Raw genomic sequence first — 18,404 nt, 5'->3', positions numbered from 1 at the left:
CGGATGGAGAAGCCACTGGGAAGTTCAGAATCCTATCTTTGTACCACACCGACCCGATTTGCCCGATTCTGAACTTCTGCCAACTCATAGTACCATGTAGTTGGGCTTGTCCCATCTGTGCAACAGAGGCGATGCTGCGATACGTTGCTCATCTTGGTCCAGCCGCCGTCAGAACGGGATCTCGAGGTTGTGTTAGCATCTGTGTCGCGCTGAGCGTGGTACTGAGGGGTAAGTGCCAATCTGTACTCCAGCTTCTCTACCTTCAAGATTCCATGGGAAGCTATCGCCGAAAACCCAATCTCGCAGCAACACCATGAAAGAGAGACAACCAGGTTCGAGATATCTTCAAATCCGGCCCTCCTGTTTATCAGGAACGGTGGCGCAAATTGATGGCGCGTGGGCGGAAAGACGCAATGGTTCGATCTTGACCGTCCCCAGACCCCTTGGCCTGGGGTCGGGCAACCAATCCTGTGCCTCGGAGACGTTGCACTCGGCGCCACAGAGCGCCTAATGGCCCGTGCTGGCGCGTCCGTCCCTTGTCAACCCATGTCTCCCGACGCCATCTGAAACGGCTTCTGTTAGGGACCGAGAATCTCCTACGACACTGGACAGCGTCTGCGCAAGCCCTCATACAGGCTGAAGCAGGCGGTTGACTCGCTGCGGTGGAGCAGAATCAGCTGTTTCCTGTCGCAGTCAAGCCCATTTCTCTTGGTGCATTGTCGCCCGGGCTGGGAGTTTGAAGCACAATCTGGCATTGTGGTAGGCTGAGCCCGTCTCAGTTGCGCTCCCTTTTGGGTCACCTCCTCCACTCTGCCAAGGTCCCTTCTCACCATCTCCCTCTCCTTTTGCAACCTCTCTCCTTTCCGTTTCCCATCTTCCGCTGGGGAAAGGGTGTCCTATCTTAATTTTTCGTTGTCGTTTGTTGGTTGAGGCTAGACCCTCACAGTCTCTCATTTTTTCTTGTTGCTTGTGTGTTCTGTCATTCCCTTTGGGTCCGCCTCGTGTACGTTTCGACGACAATTGCTCGCGCCGAGAGCTGGAACTCGAGAAAACCTCCGTCGCTCGATGCCGAGACTCGAAATCATCACCATTCAACTTCGATTCGAACCGTTATTTTAATCAACATTTTTTTGGGGGGGTGCTGGGATTTGCAGGTCGATCTCGCCCGTGTACGCTCATTGCAAATATTTGAAAACCACGTACATACATATCACAAAGGACGAGACAAATTGAAAAGGGACGCTGGCCGTCAGTTATATACCGAAAATTGAAAGGAGAGACCTTGGAGGAACCGAAAACCGAGCTAGTTTCCCCGAAAAATAGGTTGCTCGCGAGCAGCCAACACCCAACAACAAGATGGTGAACAAAGTACAAGCAGCCTACGTGGTGGCAGACGGCCTCTTTCTTCTGATGGGCATCTTCATCATCGGCTTCTCAGTAATCGTCGGGAACATCAGGGATGAGATTCCAGAAAACGGGAGGCAGGCGGCCAGAAATCTTCTGTATCAGAGGTTTCCCCTCACAGCGGGCATCGTGAATGCGGTCTTCATTTTCCTCACATTTATGGTCACCCTACCGGGGCTGGCGACGCAGTCTCGCGGGTGGCTCAAGCTGGGCGCTTACATGACGACGTTTTGCGGGCTCTTCAGCATGATTCTTGGGTTGTTCCTATGGATCTTGACGCTGAAGACAAGAGAGGATTTTGCGCCGCTTTATTGGGCGCAACCGGCGAATGTCCAGCAGCTTATGCAGGCGGAGGTACGTTTTGTGTTTTTTTTTTTGTGTTCATCAACATGTGACACTGGAACTTCTCTTACTGATTATGAAATAGTTCAACTGCTGCGGTTACTTCAACAGCACCTCCCCCGCGTTCGTCACTGATGCGACCTGTTCCAGCCCAGCGGCCGCGGCTCTCGTGCGCGGCTGTGCCACACCCATCACCTCGTTCGCCAACATCTTCCTTGACAACATCTTCACCGCCATGTTCGGCATGGTCGGTATCGACTTTGTGTTTGTCATGGCGACCGCCTGCCTGCTCAAGGACCGCAAGGAGAGGGAGAGGTTCAGGCATATCGATGAGAAGAGCGGGTATGGGAGGATTTGACGCTATTTTTTCTTTCGGCAATGGGGTGCTGAGCCGCCTGGGCCGCCTGGGCCGCCACGACTCGCCAGGATTGAGACGATGACGATCGAACAAGGGATGGAAAAAGGGTCCGCTTCTGGGTTTGCGGCTGGTGAAAAGAAGAGAGGGAGGAGAGCGTGTGGCGAGCAGCGGCTTTTTGCACACATCACACCATTCATTCTTTGGCAGCATCATTGTTGGGCTGCAAAGTCTTACTTTTTTTTTCCTAGCTTTATGTTACATACCATATACCTTTTTATCTCTTTCTCATTTTTTCGGAAATTTCGGTTCATGATCCCCCCCTGTATCGTTTGTAGATGTTGTCTGGATGGTGGATGGTGCGTGTAGCTGGCTGTCTGCAGTTGTATATAATTATGTGTTTGGGCAAATTACATCTTTATGTTTGCAATGTCGACTGTCTTATCTCCTGTCCTTTGGGCTACCAAGGGTAGGCAGTAGCGAGTTACACCCTGCCCGCCCACGCCATAGACAGAATAATAGAGACTGTACGTGGAATCAAGGCCTTGAAAGATAAGAGACACGTCCTCGACCATCTCTAACGCCCTTTCAAAAGGTCATCAGACGTATCCATCATCTTGGATCGTCTCTCGACTATTTTCAAGTCCCCATCACAGACATTGTTCATCATGCACGACCAACCAGGCCTTTGTCAAACATCCACACAACAACACAACAAATCCTCTTGTTTTCCCCCCCCCCAGAAATATCAGCATCATTCCATCCATCAGTTCCCATCAGCCTGCCTCCATGTCTCTCCAACCTCCTCACCTAGGTACCTTACTTTTCTTAACTTCCTATCCACAACTTCACCTTGACCAAGAATAGCCCCTCTTCCCACCCAAACTCACCGTATGGTGACTCATCTTGGGTTATGTCCACTCACCACACAAGTCAGCAGTTAGCTAACCTCCCCATAGCCACCCTTCCTCTACCCTCAAAAGCCAAGTCCACCCCACTTCCCACCCCCAAAACCTGTCTCCTCCGTCCAAACCCCGGGGCCTATGCCGGACCATGCTGGTGGATGGAGCGTTGCGGTAGGAGGGCGTGACCTGTGTATTTGTCCCGGATTTGTGACGGGTCAAGGTGGTTGGTGGAGGGGGCCGGCTGTGTTGCGCCATGCCGGCTGACAGACGGCGGGTGGTGCTTGCGGTTCTCGTTGCATCGTGCTGGCTGGTGAGTTGGGACAGCCGTCAGGTATGTTCGGCCACTCCCATCATGAGGTTGAAAGCTGATCACAACCAGGAGGAGTCTGCGAGGGACTCGGTGTAGGTTCTAGTCAACGCCTGAGATCACTCGCGTTGCCTTGTAGGTTTTGACTACAAGCTTCTTCGGGGGTCCTCTCGTGGTGTCTGACCCTGATGATATCTTTTGAGTTGGCGAATTCCAAGCCAGCAACTGTTACTGACACACAGCAGACAGACTTCGTAAGTCAGCAAACAAGATAGCCAACAACGACTAATCCCGCATCGAATGATGCAACTCAAGATAATGCATTTCTGGATATACAACTGAATTCAAGCAAAACTAACTCAACCCAAAACCCCTAATCAACGCCGGCCATGAATGCTTTCCTTTACACTGGCGGTGGTGGAGGTTCATCTTGACCACCCACAAGCCTCCTTGCCCCAGACTCAGATCTACTTCTCCCAGCTCTTGGATCTCTCGAAACACTCTCCTCATCTCTATATGTTTCCACAGGGGTATCTCTATACGATTCTCCTGCCCCACCGCCCCAAGTCGCCGAATCCTCCGTCGTCGGGAGAACCGGCGTGGTACTAGCAGACCTACTGCCGCTGCCTTTCCACCACCTCATCTTCCACAGGTTCCCCACCGCATCCTGTAATCCACCGCCGGAGGTCTTCCTCGATGAGTTCCTTCGTGCGGTAAATCCCGGAAAGCCAGTTGACTTCCTTCTTCGCCTAAAGTCCCTCCTTGGCGAGGCTGACGAGGGTAATAATGGTTCCGTATCTGCTGGTGCATCGCCCAGAATGGGAAAGTCGGTCACACCCCTCCTTATCGCTTGACGGGCAGCGATTGTCTCCCTAGCTGGCAGCGTAGTCGACCGCCGTCTGTTCAAAGCAGGGGGTATGGGCTCTGGTGACTCTCTGTCTTCGAGCTCGTCCCAGATCTCCGCTCGTTCTGTCCAGCGGTTGGAGACTGTCCTCATCGAGCGTGCCGTTGGCCTTTGTCGTTTTGGCATGACCAATGGTGATACCGGCGGTTGTTCAGCAGGGGTTTCCAAGGAAGTACGAGCTGGCTTAAAAGTTTGGTAGCTGCTGTAATGTGGTGGCGGTAGCGGCCGGGCTTCTTCCTCATCACCAAGTGCAGAGTGAAGCAGGAGCTCTTCCTCCTCTTCCTCGCCGTCCGTGTCCTCCACAAGGCCAAGACCAGGTGCGAGTGAAGACTGGCCGACACCAGGGGTATGTTGCTCGTCGCTGAGGCGCCATGACAGCGCGAGAACGCCAGATAGTAAAATAGCTGTTCCAAGGGTGATGAGACATGCGCGGAGCGGGCCTATCAGGTCTGTCTGACGGAAATAAATCAGGCCGTCCAGAATCGCGATAATGTTATAGACGCAGAAAATCAAGGGGTAAAGCACCGACGTCGAGACCAGCTTAAGCCCCCGATGAAGATAGTAGAGTTGGCTGAGGGCCAACGTGACGAGACCCAGAACCAACATCCACGATTGCCAGTGTACAAACTGGTTGTCCCCATCGACAATTGTCCTGATGATGAGCTCCACAGCTGACTTGGCAACCAGGAGCGAGTGCGCAGATAGTATGCCACTTATGCATCCATACGCAAAACCCCTTGCCAGACGAAACCGTGTATCCTGCATCCATGTCGTAAAGTGGCTGACGAATTCTGTTGCCACCGCAATAGCAATCACTATTACCGCCTGGAACGACATCCAAATCACAAACGGCCGCCTCCCAAGCAGATCCAGCAGCTCCGTAAGCGTATGTGTCGGCGAGGGAATCGCCCCAAATATAGCAATCAAGACGGCGCCGCTGCAGACCAATAACGTCCCCCATAATGACCACCTCGTAAACGGTTCTCCGAGTATCAGGGTGGCGCAAATCGAGTTGAACACCAGTCCGGAAGCTTGTAATGTCGACAATACCGGCAGAGGGAGCATTGATATTTGGATAGAGCTCCCCAGCACGTTGGAAATGATAAACATTCCCATCCCCAGCTGCCACCTCCTCCTCCTGTAGGGCGGGCGCCTAACATCGTAAGGGCCCTTTTCGTCTTCGAGAATATGCGATTTTCGTTGGAGTGTGAGACCCAAGCTCTGAACACTGGTTGATAGAAGGCCGACTATAATGCCGAGCTGTCACCAGGGAGCTGTCAGCGACTTTCCTGCTGCCAGGTGTTTCCCATCATGTCGGAGGACAACTTACAGCAATGCTCCCGCCAGGAGACAAGCCGCCTATAAGCCCCATTGCGCCAGTAGACAACCAGTCCTGCGGCGGTTCTCGAGGGCAAGTAAACGGTGTCCTATTGTGTTCGCATGGGCAATCGTTGTGGTGCTGAAATGTTGGGATGGGCAAGAGGAAAATCGGTGGTTAGGATTCGGATGAAACTAGTCGTAAATCGTAGCTAAACTGGACAAAAAGGGAAACAAAAAGAAAGAAAAGTAGACGAGGTGCCCAAAGCCTGTTTACTCGAAGAATGTATCGAAAAGGTGGTAGGCGTGGAAACTCTGAATCGTGGGCCGGCGCTTCGTCGACCGTTTGCGTTGGGAAAGAGTAAAGATGCTGTGTCTGACCGCTGCCAGGAAACGTCACTCAATGACGCTACCAGTTCCCGGGCACTCGATCAGAAGGGAGCAATGGGGTGTTTGTTGTTGCAGATGGTTTGCAGACAGCCCGGCGTATGAGTGTTTCTCGTGTCGTTCAAATCCACAGTGGCCGAGGTCGAGGCTGGCTTACGGGGGGACTGCGATCTTGAGGCACGGTGTTCCGGGCCTGGGGAAGAGAGGCCACTAAAAAGGCCCGGCGCTGCTCCTGGTTGCGGTATGAGAGCTGTGAGACCACTGGGCCACCGCGGTCGGGTTCAGCAAGTTGTTTGCCGGGAACGGTCAGAGATGTGGTTCGCAAAAGCGGCGCATCGTGGATCTGGAGACAATTCGGACACGAGATGAGCGGGTGAGCAACGATTCGCAGACGAAACGCTGGCCTTTCTCCCCGTCACTTCCACCGTGGGGACATTCGGCGACAGTGGACAGGGACAGGCCAAGACGCAGCTCAGCTGGGGCTGTCGGTGCGTGCCTGCATCATCACCAGACCTGGCATACTTGGGCACCAGCCACATGTGCCAGCACATGCCAACACCAGGTGGCATTGTGGCTTTCATCCAAGCTGTGGCTTGACTTCCCGGTCCTTTATCTTATCAGTCCGAGGTGGGGGATGCAACGCGTGGCTGGGCTACTCAAGCAGACCCACCATTGCGAGCTCCTTGACCAGGGGGGCGGTTGCTTGTCAGCAGCTGTTGGTTCCAATGACATCGCAGGAGCCACAGCTGCGCGGCACCGCAACCTCGCATTGACTTTCTAATCGGCAATACCACTGCCTAGAGACATACAGCTACATTTCCCTGTGAAGGCTCACATCATCATAAACCTCCCCGCGCAAGCCTATCGAGATCATCTACAGCCGCGGCCAGGCCAGAGCATATCGCATCCTCTAAACGACCCCCCTCCCGCTTGTCCTTGCGGAACCTGTATCACATAGTTCCCTACGACTTCCAACTACAAAACCGCCCATCATGTCAAGTATTCACGCCTTGTCCGACGACCAGGTATGTCTTCTGGTTCTAGAAGTCCCCAAAACATATCACCTTTGGTGCAGCATCACCGCTGGCTGCAATGGGGTTCAACATCACCCAAAGGAGGGGAAGATGGCTAACGCCCCTCCTTCCAGGTCGGACAAGAACTCCGCAAAATGACCGCCTTCATCAAGCAAGAAGCCGAAGAAAAAGCCCGCGAAATCGAAATCAAAGCCAACGAAGAATTCTCCATGGAAAAGGGCAAGCTCGTCCTCCAGGAGACCGACGCCATCGACGCCGCCTACGCCAAAAAGTTCAAGCAGGCCACCATGTCGCAGCAAATCACCAGCTCCAAAGTCGCCAACAAGACCCGTCTCCGCGTCCTGGGTGCCCGTCAGGAGTTGCTCGACGACATCTTCCAGGCGGCCGAGAAGAGGCTGAGCGAGGGGACCGAGGACAAGGGCAGGTACGAGGGCATCCTCAAGGATTTGATTCTGGAGGGGTTCTATGCGATGAACGAGCCGGAGCTGCAGATTAGGGCGAGGAAGGCGGATTATGAGCTGGTCAAGAATGCGATTGAGAAGGCGGAGGGGGAGTATAAGGAGAAGACGGGGAGGGAGGTCAAGGCGACGATTGATGAGGAGAATGAGGTTGCTGAGGGGAGGTGAGACGCATTCCACCTTCTATGGTTTCAGGACATCTGCTGACATGATATCATTTACGCAGCGCCGGTGGTGTGATCATTGTTGGTGGCAACGGCAAGATCGACATTGACAACACTTTGGAGGCCAGGCTGGATCTGCTAAAGCAGAGCGCCCTTCCCGCCATGCGCAAGGCTCTGTTTGGCGACAACCCCAACCGCAAGTTCTTTGACTAAGCTTCCTATTCCTGTTTATGTTTCTTTGGGGTAGGGTTCATGACTGAGTAGTAGACAAGGAGGAGGTGGCGGATAAAGTGTATTGTTGTTTCTATGATTCAACGTGCGTGTTGGTAGTGTTGAGCAAGCCAAAGTAGCATGGCGTGCGCGGGTATCAAGAGTTTGTATGTTTATATTACAGGGGGGGGGGGCGTTCTTTACCACGAAACCACAAGGAGGAGCAAAGCAATTCAAATACCATGCATCAACACCTACATAGTTGAACTATGACCTGCAGTGACTTTCCCCTAAGGAGTCGACGGCTCAGTCTTGGCCTTATTTTTCTTCCTCAGCATCCACTCCGTCAGGGAACTCTGCTTGACTGGCTTTTTGTCCTGATCCTCCTCGTCCTCGGACCTGAAAATGTGACCCACCGGCTTTGCCCTCGTCCTGATCACTCTCAGCAACATCGCCTCAAAGTCCTTGAGCTGCGCCTTGGCCTCCCATTTAGACGAGTGAGCCGCGCTGCCATCTGGAATCTGCGAGTACATGTTCCTCACATGGCGGGCCAGCAGGTCTACTTCGGCGTTGAACTGCCTGTGAGCGGCCTCGTTTGTCCCATCCTGTGGGGGGCAACCGTCGGCTACTGCGACGGCGACCATCTCGGACATGGCACGGAGGTTGTAAAACTCTTTGCTGTGCCTGTCGATGATGAAGTGCTCTGAGTACTCCAGGAGGTCGAGGACGGACTGGATGGAGAAGGTTTCTTCTGGTCTGGAGCGGGCGCGTTGGGGTTCGTTGAAGAGGAAGGTTAGGGCTAGGCGGCGGCGGAGTTCGTTGAGACGTGGGTGGGTGAAGGGGAGGGAGGAGATGGCGAGGGAGCGGAGGGCTGGGGAATGGGTGTGGGAGTAGAGGGAGTCGGTTACGTCGCCGCACTGGGAGGGGGGTTAGTGAGTAGGCTGGGAGGACAGGAAAGGGGGGGAGCCTTACAAAATTGTTCCAGGCTTCCCGGGGGACGGCTCGGACTATGCGGGGAAGGCAGTCCTGAAAGTCTTGTGCCACGCCTGGGTCGTCGCGGACGATGTTGTCTATTCCTAGGCGGAGGAGGATAACCATGGCTTGGGTGAGGGAGGGGACTGAGAGGCCGTCGGCGGTTTTTGATAGAATGCGCAGGACGGTTTGCAAGGGGGTCCAGTCTCGTCCGGAATAGGGGTTCTTTCTTAGCCAGTTGCCTTGATCTTGTTGAGAAGCTGGTGCGAGGGCGTGTTTGGAGGCTCCAAGGTCTCGAAACATCTGAACGATAAGGTCGGGATCCATGACCCGCGCTGCCTGCGCTGGACAGACTCCAAGAAGTCTTACATACTCTTCACGGAGCTTTCTAGACTTTTCGTGAAGGACTTCATCCAGAACCCAGAGGAAGATATCATCTGGTAGATCGCCCTGTTTGCTTTGGATGTAATAAGGCAGCCCATCTTCGATTATTTCCCGTCTGCCTTTTTCCTGAGCTAAAAATGACCATGAGCCCGTAGCCCTAGCTTGTGGGAAGCTTGCCCTCGCCGTAATAGAGGCGCCGTCGTCGACCTGAGTCTCTTCCTCAAAGAAATACCACTCCGGCCTCACCTCCAGCGCTTCAGTCCTTTTAACAGCGAGAAGTCTCCTCCCTCTCTTAGCCTCATCCTCACTGCTGTCTAGATCCGGGAGAATAGCCTCCATGGCATCGCGAACGCCAGTGATTGGCCTGGCGCTGAACGAAGATCTGTCCTTCCTTGTTGGGGAGCCTTGAGCCATGACAGCAGCAAGCCGCTGCTGGCTCTCATTCAATTTTCGATCCTTCTCTGCATGTTCAAGCAAGGCTTTGATGTCGTACCTGTGCTTTGTGTTGATTGTGAGTGGTGATGAGCAGGCCTCGACAGCGATTCTCTTTGCTTTTGGAGTTGCTAGCAGGGTAGAGGCCGGAGCTGGGGCCGAAGGAGGGAGAGAGGTGAAAAGGTCAGGAAACGCATCAGCGTCTGAGTCGTCCGAATCATCCTCTTCATCATCTGAGCCTTTGATCACTTCATTCCTGTCTCTAGGTTTCCTGACCGGTGGCAGTGACGAAGAAGATGAGCGTAGTGCTGAAGAAGGCGGTAGCGGTGAGGAAGAGAGTGAGCGTAGGGCTGAGGGTGGTGCTGGTGGGGGCGGGGATGGTGATTGTGGTGGTGGTGGTGGTGGTGGTGGTGGTGGTGGTGGTGATGATGATGGTTTTTCGATTTGGGGTTGTTGGGGAGGGCTCGATGGATCCTCCACTTTTGGCTTAAAGAAGCTTGTGATAAAGATATTACTCGACATGATGAAGTATGAAGTCGCTCTGTTACTTGATTGGCCGAGTTCTATTTCCAGTGTCTCGAGATAATCGAGATAATCGTGATAATCTGAAGCATCGCTTTGAAAGGGTGCCTTGGCGAGGCGCGTTCAGTGGACGCGTTTACAGCATATTTCGCGCCTTCCACTTAAACTATGGGTGAACACCTTGGTCTGTGCTCGGCTTCTACACAGTATGGAACAAGACAAGAAAGCCTAAACCCCCATATGTGCATACCGTATTCCTTATCTCATCCTGACGGTGAGAAAGCGCTGTAGAACACGGTGCGAAACACGAGAGGCTGAAACTCAAACAACACTGCCTCGGGATACTCTACAATCAAAATCATTTTGATTGGCCGAATGTAAGGTCAACTGTCTACAGCGAGATGAGTATGTATGATAAACCGCCGGCGGTTGGCACGGAGTTTCTCAGAGAATGTCTGCCTTTCGGCCTTTCACCGTGTTCGGGGATAGAAAGGGGGGCTGGGCCGCCATCTGGCATGATGCCAGCCCGCTCGGTTAACTCCGTGTCTGTTCCTTGGAGACCGAGTTTCGAAACAATGGGATTGTGTCTTCTGGGATAGCTACCGTTCCAGCTCTATTTTCTGGTAAAGCAGTTGAGCAAACCTCACCATCCAGGTAAAAGACCCCTATTGATCCACATTTAGGGCGGTTAAGTGAGCAGAGAGGTTGCGGAAGGCCACGCATAAGTTTCGGTGCTGACTTCCTGGATTGCGATGAAACCCAATCCAGAGATCATCGACAACGGAACCTTGAGGTGCCCCATGAACTGATTGGGCTGAAGACTTCTGACCCCTGGGGCACAGTTTGAAAGGGGCTGATGTCTCACCAGTCCTGTCCCATCATGATGACATCGTCGGGAGCTAGTGATACAAGGCAACGGTTTTTCTCACCTGCGACAACCCTTGAGGCCGAGAGTTCCCAGAGGAAGTGGCTGAGGGTAGGGTCCGGTGCCGAGCATGCCGTCAGATGGTGATCGATCTGATGGGTGAGGTGAGTGCGCAACTATTTAGGTATTCTGGTAGGCGTGGCGGGGTTGAAGAAAGCCCGCCATGTGCCATTCATAGGCAGCGTGGCGCTGCCAACAGTCTGATGCCCAGTTTCGGTCCGTGTCGTGATCTGAAGCACACACTGTTCGGTGTATTCATCAAGGCCGCAACAACATCTGCGCTCTTGGTGTCGGATGCGATGGTTTCCCAAAAGGCCGACTTTCCAAGTCCGCTAAGCCGTCGGAGAGCAAAGAGTTGGATAAAAACCGCTAGGCGAGTTGTGCACGCCTTCCTGGCCAGCCGGGCTGCGTATGTAGCGTCGTTTTTTTATGCTTCGATGCTTCCAATCGTCCAATAGCTATTCTTCGCCGATCTAAGTTGCAACGATGTCGGCACCCCGGGTTAAAGTCAAACTCCGAGATGGCGTACTGTGCGGAGACCGAAGCAAGCAGGCCCAGTAGTCTAGAAACAAATTCAAGATAGTTGTAGAACTACAAGATAGAAGGCTGAGAAGAAGGTTAGGATCTTGTACGTGCACCATGTGCTGGAATGCCCATGGCTCTTTGGCTTCTTGTTCGGCTGGCGCGGACACACTTTTCGTGTGTATGTCCAAACGTCTGAAGGGCGCTCATACGGTCCATGTCTTGCAGAGGATCGTCGACCGCTTCGAGGCCCCAAATTGGAAGTTTCCTATGAGTCTCCGCTGCCCCCACACTGAATTTACTAATCCACATGGACGTTGCAGCACATGGAAGGCGGTGTTCACTGCCGAGCCCTTGTGCGAGATGTCTGTTGGTGAATGGTCCATTGTGATTTTGGTCCCTGTCTCTTGGTTGAGAAAGACGCATGTCGGCACTCGGACTCGATGAACATTTGACAGTGATGTACAGCGTAGCACAGGCATATGCACCCCGTGGATTCATGCCGACAAAGAGTCCTCCAAAAGTCCCTCGAGATGAAATCATAGAACCGCTCCTACGGGCTGGCAGTTATACGTTGGACAGCAGCCGGGCGGCTGGGGTGGGCTGGAGTGTGCTGGGTGCCCCACACCCTGTGCCGCGACGCCGTAAAATGAGAGCTTACGGACAGGGTTGCTGACCAATTCAGGGACCCGAAGTTAACGAAGTCCAGCGGGAGCCCCCGTTTTGCAGTTGTGGCCTTCTGGGCTGTGAAGAACGCAGCGTGCAGCACCGCAATCCACAGCCATCCCCCTCCTGGAGCGTGTCCCCTTTTGGAGAACGTCCAGTTTCGCAGAAGTTTTTTCTCCTTCTTTTCCCTCCCGTTCATGCAGACAGATCTCCCAGCAGCACATCCAGGCTTTTCCTTGCGAGCCCGTCCCCGCTGGATCATGAGGTGCTTGACGGTCTATCGCTGACTGCAACAACCCCGGCTCATCCGGTCCGCCACGTTTCTACTGCCCGTTTCGCCCTCGCGCATCAAAATCTCTCCCTGCTACATACACCCTGACACCCGCGAGCCATCCCATCCCATCACGAGCACCACCAATTTCTGCCACCGGTCCCAATCTCGGCCACGCTTCCCGAAGACCCCGATTCTTTCTGTTCGCCATCGCCGCCGTCGCAACTTGAATAGAAGATTGCAATTCTTTCACCGTACGCGCCTGGCTCACAAGGAAGACGGACGGCTTGCTTGGCTTTCGAAACAACAGCACGAGCCACAGCATCAAAGGCGCTTTTCCCCCCAAGTCCCGCCATCCTTTTGTTGGCCCCGGACTATTTTTACTCGACGACACGTATACGATCCGAGTTGTTGCTTTGGGTAGTCTAGGCCGTATTCACTGCCCTGGTGTCGAATCGGTGACGGTACCGGACGGGGCCAGCCTGGCGAACGCAAGTGGGTTGATCGGGCGCTGCCCGGAATCCCCTCCTCGACATGGCTTCTCCACCAATGGCAGAAGAGGGGAACGATAACTTGGGGCCGGAAATATCGATGCAGAGGACACGATGGGCCACCCGGAAGATGACGGTGAAGAGTGGGACGAAGAAGCGTCTATCACTGATAGGCAGGAAACAACACAACCGGACCGCGTCGGAAAAGAAGAGGGCATCTGGAGGAGCAGGTTCGCTACAGCAGCCCGAGGAGGCTGTCCCAGAAGAAGCAGAGGTCGATACCCAGAGCGAGAGTGCGCACGACGAGGGCGGCCCTGCTCCAAGACAACTTTATTTTGGCCAGCCGTTGCCACGCGAACTCCAAGACGAAGAAGGCAAGCCGGCTCGACAGTTTACGAGAAACAAGATCCGAACGGCCAAGTACACGCCATTATCCTTTATTCCTAAAAACCTTTTCTTTCAATTTCACAATGTCGCCAACATATTCTTCTTGTTCATAGTGATTCTAGTTGTGAGTGGCCCCTGGGTTCGATTGAGCGGTCAACGCTTCAGGTGCCATCGTTAACATTGTGGCAGATTTTCCCTATTTTTGGTGGTGTTAATCCTGGACTAAACGCCGTACCCCTAATTTTTATTATCTGCGTTACCGCAGTCAAGGACGCCATCGAAGATTACCGACGGACGATCCTGGATAATGAGCTCAACAATGCCCCCGTTCATCGGTTACTCGGGGTCGAGAATGTGAATGTGGAGGAGGACAACGTTTCTCTTTGGCGGAGGATAAAGAAGGCAACTTCGCGGTTCTTTGGAGCTCTCTGGCGTGCCATCGAGGGGTTATGGAAGAAGGACGAACACGCTGCCGAGGAGAAGTCGAAGTCGGTCGATCCGCGCATGTCGATTGAGACCAGGACGACACCCTGGGAGGCGGTCGCATCACCCATGTCACGAAACTCGTTTGTCTCGGCTCGAGAAGAAATTCAAATGACGCCAGTACCATCGCCGTTGCCACGAAATCATGAAGAGGCTCCCAGCACCTCTACCGCCGTGGAAAATGAGGGCCTTCTTCTCCAAGCGCTCAAGGGTGATATGATAAACCCAGACGTTCCGATCTCTGGTAAGGCCAGGTTTCACAGGGATGCTTGGAAGAGCTTGGTTGTGGGCGATTTTGTCCGTATCTACAACGACGACGAACTTCCGGCCGATATCATCATTCTCGCGACTTCGGATCCCGATGGTGCATGCTACGTGGAAACCAAGAACCTGGATGGGGAAACCAACTTGAAAGTTCGGTCCGCCCTTCGATGTGGTCGTACTCTGAAGCATGCCCGTGATTGCGAACGAGCTCGGTTCGTGATTGAAAGCGAGCCGCCTCAGGCAAATCTCTACAAGTACAATGGTGCGATCAAGTGGCAGCAAAAGGTACCCTGGGATCCAAAAGGGGAGCCCAGGGAGATGTCGGAACCTATCAGCATCGACAACATGCTTCTCCGCGGATGCAATCTGCGCAATACTGAGTGGGCTCTCGGCATCGTTGTCTTCACCGGCCACGACACCAAGATCATGATGAATGCAGGTATCACGCCCAGTAAGCGGGCCCGCATCGCTCGCGAGCTGAACTTCAACGTCATCTGCAATCTGGGTATTCTCGTGGCGATCTGCTTGGTGGCTGCTTTTGTGAACGGTGTTACCTGGGCCAAGGACGATGCTTCGCTCGCTTGGTTTGAATATGGCTCCATCGGCTCAACGCCGGAACTGACGGGGTTCATCACATTCTGGGCTGCTGTCATCGTCTTCCAGAACTTGATTCCGATTTCCCTGTACATTTCGCTCGAAATTGTACGGACGCTACAGGCCTACTTCATCTACAGCGACATTGGGATGTACTATGATAAGATCGATCAGCCTTGTATCCCCAAGTCCTGGAATATCTCTGATGACGTCGGTCAAATTGAATACATTTTCTCGGACAAGACAGGCACACTCACGCAAAACGTCATGGAGTTCAAGAAAGCCACGATCAACGGTCAACCTTACGGCGAGGCCTACACGGAGGCACAGGCCGGCATGAACAAGCGTATGGGCATCGACGTTGAGAACGAGGCGAAGGTGATCCGGGCCGAGATCGCCGCAGCCAAGGTGAGGGCCCTGGAAGGCCTTCGTTCGCTCCATGAGAACCCGTACCTGCATGACGAGGACTTGACCTTCATTGCCCCTGATTTTGTGGAGGATCTCGCTGGTAAGAACGGCAGGGAACAGCAAGAGGCAAACGCGCATTTCATGCTGGCCCTTGCTCTCTGTCACACAGTGATCGCGGAGAAGGTTCCCGGCAACCCTCCTAAGATGGAATTCAAGGCTCAATCTCCAGATGAGGCTGCCCTGGTGGCAACCGCCCGCGATATGGGTTTCACAGTCCTCGGCTCCGCCAACGATGGGATCAACGTCAACGTCATGGGCGAGGACAGGCATTACCCGGTTCTCAACACCATCGAATTCAACTCTAGCAGAAAGAGGATGAGCGCAATCGTGAGGATGCCCGACGGCAAGATCATCTTGTTCTGCAAGGGTGCCGACAGCATCATTTACTCGCGTCTCAAGAAAGGAGAACAGCAGGAACTTCGCAAGGAAACCGCCAAACATCTCGAGATGTTCGCCATCGAGGGTCTCCGTACTTTGTGCATTGCACAAAAGGAGCTCTCCGAGGAAGAATACCGCGAGTGGCGAAAGGAGCACGACCTTGCCGCCACCGCGCTGGAAAACCGCGAGGACAGGCTCGAGGAGGTTGCTGATAAGATCGAGCGTGACTTGACCCTGCTGGGCGGCACGGCTATTGAAGACAGACTTCAGGACGGTGTCCCTGACACCATCGCTCTTCTCGGCGATGCCGGCATCAAGCTCTGGGTCCTGACTGGCGACAAGGTCGAAACGGCCATCAACATCGGTTTCTCTTGCAACCTCTTGCACAACGACATGGACCTTCTTCGCATCCAGGTTAACGAGGATGAAAGTGGCATGTCTTCGGAAGAGGATTATCTGGCGCACGCTGAAGAACAACTCGACAACGGTTTGGCCAAGTTTCAGATGACTGGCAGTGACGAAGAGCTTAAGATGGCTAAGAAGGACCACGAACCCCCGGCCGCTACTCACGGTCTCGTCATCGACGGTTTCACCCTCCGCTGGGTGCTCAGCGATGCTCTGAAGCAGAAGTTCTTGCTCTTGTGCAAGCAGTGCAAGTCAGTTCTCTGCTGCCGTGTCAGTCCCGCCCAAAAAGCCGCCGTGGTTGCCATGGTCAAGAATGGTCTCGATGTCATGACCCTGTCGATTGGTGATGGTGCCAACGATGTGGCCATGATCCAGGAAGCCGACGTTGGTGTCGGTATTGCTGGTGTCGAAGGTCGTCAAGCCGTCATGTCTTCGGATTATGCCATTGGACAGTTCCGCTTCTTGCAGAGGCTTGTTCTTGTTCACGGCCGATGGTCCTACCGGCGCTTGGCAGAGTCGATTAGCAACTTCTTCTACAAGAACATGATTTGGACCTTTGCCATTTTCTGGTTCCAAATCTACTGCAACTTCGACATCGCTTACATCTACGAGTATACCTATATCCTAATGTTCAATCTCTTCTTCACCTCGGTGCCGGTCATTCTCATGGGTGTGTTGGACCAGGATGTGTCGGACACTGTGTCGTTGGTGGTGCCCCAGCTCTATCGACGTGGCATTGAGCGCAAGGAATGGACACAGACCAAGTTCTGGTAAGTAACACTCCCCTTTCCGCAGACGCAGTGGAGGCTCAAGCTAACGTTCACACCAGGGCATATATGGCTGATGGTGTCTACCAGTCCGCCGCTTGTTTCTTCATCCCATTCGTGTTCGTCACCTTGACGGCCACAGCAGCCGGCAACGGACTGGACATCGCAGAGCGCACCCGTCTTGGGTGCTACATTGCCCACCCGGCCGTCTTCACGATCAATGCCTACATTCTCATCAACACCTACCGATGGGATTGGCTGACATTGCTCGCCATAGTAATCAGCGACGTCTTCATCTTCTTCTGGACTGGAGTGTACACGGCTAGTACCTACGCTGTCACGTTCTACCAAGCCGCCCCCCAGGTTTACCAGGAGTTGACCTTTTGGATGTGTTTCATTGTCACGCCGGCTATTTGCTTGCTTCCGCGTCTCGTGGTCAAATGCATTCAGAAGCAGACGTTCCCTTACGATGTGGACATCATTCGGGAGCAGGCCAAGCAGGGCTTGTTCGATGACCCGCAGGCTGTTGCGACTGCAGCTGCCGCGTCCGAGGGTCTCGAGGGTACCTCTACGGGCTCTTCAGCCTCTTCGGGCAAGATGTCGGGCAGAAGCCGCAAGTCTAAGCACGCTCAATATGCAAGCGTGGACGAAGACAGGCGGCCTATCTATCCTCCCTCCATCGCAGCCACGCACAACACACGCGCACAGAACGGCAGCGATGGCACCAACTACATCATGCAAAACCGGCAGTCCATGGATCTCCCTGAGGCCGAGCCGGTTGACAGCATTCAAAGAGAAATTACCGGACCTGGCCGGCCCTCGATAGACCGTGCTAGGCCGTCGTATGACCGAGTGAGGCGATCCATAGATCGGGTCCGTCCCAGCTTCGAGGCCAGTAACGACTTCACCTCGGCGGCGCGGCTCAGTAGGATTGAGTCGAGCCATTCGGCTCAAGGACTGCCGGGGCAGCGAAGGTTCAACCTGACCACGGTCAGGAAACGGGGGTTATCGGCATTCTCCAAGCAAAGCATTGAATGATTTGGTGTTGTAGAGGCGTGTTTGCTCTTGGAGGTTGAAAATTCGACTGTATATTATATTGGTTCCGGGACGACACACGCGTTGTTGCAGGGCAGCATCGCTGCTCTTTCTCTCTCCGCTGTTCCTCGATTTACCTCTGTGGTGTCTTTGAATTTTTCTCTTTTTCCTTTTTTTGTTCTTGATATCCCGGGTGTTTTTGCCACGTAGAGCTGTGTGGCGCACCCATCGCGCCGTTTAGAGCTTGAAGATGGTGAGGGTGGGGATGGAAAAGAGAGGAAGGGGCTGATTGGGAGGAAGGTTGTTTTTGGAGGTTGTAACTCAGAGAAGACTTGGCCTTTTGGTGGTGGTGGTGGTGGTGGGTGGTCAAGACAGAATACTCTCCTTTTTTTGCGAGACACAAGTCGTTTCTGTTGTTTACTGTTTTCTGAGATTAATGAAGCCGGCGTTTGGATGGTGCATTTGCAATTTTCTGGAGTTTGTACTTGCCTGGGGGGGGTGGTGGTGGTGGTGGTAGTACTTGTGTTAGGGGAAGAAGGGGCAGGGTGGGCTCAAAAACGACACAAACAAACACACACCCACACCCACACATACAACAATTCAACTGCGCTGTATAGAGTTAGTCGGAGAGTCAATTTTGCATACATCCCT

At 53.7% G+C, this 18,404-nt stretch overlaps 5 protein-coding genes across 5 annotated transcripts; 3 read left to right on the top strand and 2 right to left on the bottom strand.

Annotated features, from left to right (window-relative positions):
- Positions 1–1,356: 1,356 nt before the first annotated feature.
- On the top strand, positions 1,357–2,104 carry QC764_119270 (uncharacterized protein; the record flags this gene model as incomplete). The annotated part of the gene is made up of 2 exons (XM_062943189.1): positions 1,357–1,758; positions 1,832–2,104. 2 exons carry the CDS (start codon positions 1,357–1,359, stop codon positions 2,102–2,104), a joined length of 675 nt encoding a protein of 224 aa, XP_062806262.1.
- A 1,494-nt stretch (positions 2,105–3,598) lies between these two features.
- QC764_119260 (uncharacterized protein) lies at positions 3,599–6,459 on the bottom strand. The gene is made up of 2 exons (XM_062943188.1): positions 5,548–6,459; positions 3,599–5,477 (listed from the first exon to the last, which is right to left on the bottom strand). Exons 1-2 carry the CDS (start codon positions 5,587–5,589, stop codon positions 3,717–3,719), a joined length of 1,803 nt encoding a protein of 600 aa, XP_062806261.1. The 5' UTR covers positions 5,590–6,459; the 3' UTR covers positions 3,599–3,716.
- On the top strand, positions 5,985–8,044 carry VMA4 (V-ATPase V1 sector subunit E). The gene is made up of 3 exons (XM_062943187.1): positions 5,985–6,946; positions 7,069–7,577; positions 7,640–8,044. Exons 1-3 carry the CDS (start codon positions 6,914–6,916, stop codon positions 7,788–7,790), a joined length of 693 nt encoding a protein of 230 aa, XP_062806260.1. The 5' UTR covers positions 5,985–6,913; the 3' UTR covers positions 7,791–8,044.
- A 33-nt stretch (positions 8,045–8,077) lies between these two features.
- Positions 8,078–10,097, bottom strand: QC764_119240 (uncharacterized protein; the record flags this gene model as incomplete). The annotated part of the gene is given in 3 exon segments (XM_062943186.1): positions 8,078–8,704; positions 8,760–9,959; positions 9,978–10,097. The coding sequence occupies 3 exon segments, from the start codon at positions 10,095–10,097 to the stop codon at positions 8,078–8,080; spliced, it is 1,947 nt and encodes a 648-aa protein (XP_062806259.1).
- A 1,943-nt stretch (positions 10,098–12,040) lies between these two features.
- DNF1 (phospholipid transporting ATPase) lies at positions 12,041–18,403 on the top strand. Its single transcript, XM_062943185.1, has 3 exons — positions 12,041–13,483; positions 13,549–16,721; positions 16,781–18,403. The coding sequence occupies exons 1-3, from the start codon at positions 13,016–13,018 to the stop codon at positions 17,754–17,756; spliced, it is 4,617 nt and encodes a 1,538-aa protein (XP_062806258.1). The 5' UTR covers positions 12,041–13,015; the 3' UTR covers positions 17,757–18,403.
- Position 18,404: the final 1 nt, after the last annotated feature.

This window comes from Podospora pseudoanserina, chromosome 1, assembly GCF_035222485.1.
Source record: "Podospora pseudoanserina strain CBS 124.78 chromosome 1, whole genome shotgun sequence".
Lineage (NCBI taxonomy): Eukaryota > Fungi > Ascomycota > Sordariomycetes > Sordariales > Podosporaceae > Podospora > Podospora pseudoanserina.
The sequence above is the reverse complement of the archived record's forward strand: the minus strand, read 5'-3'. Positions and strand labels throughout refer to the sequence as shown.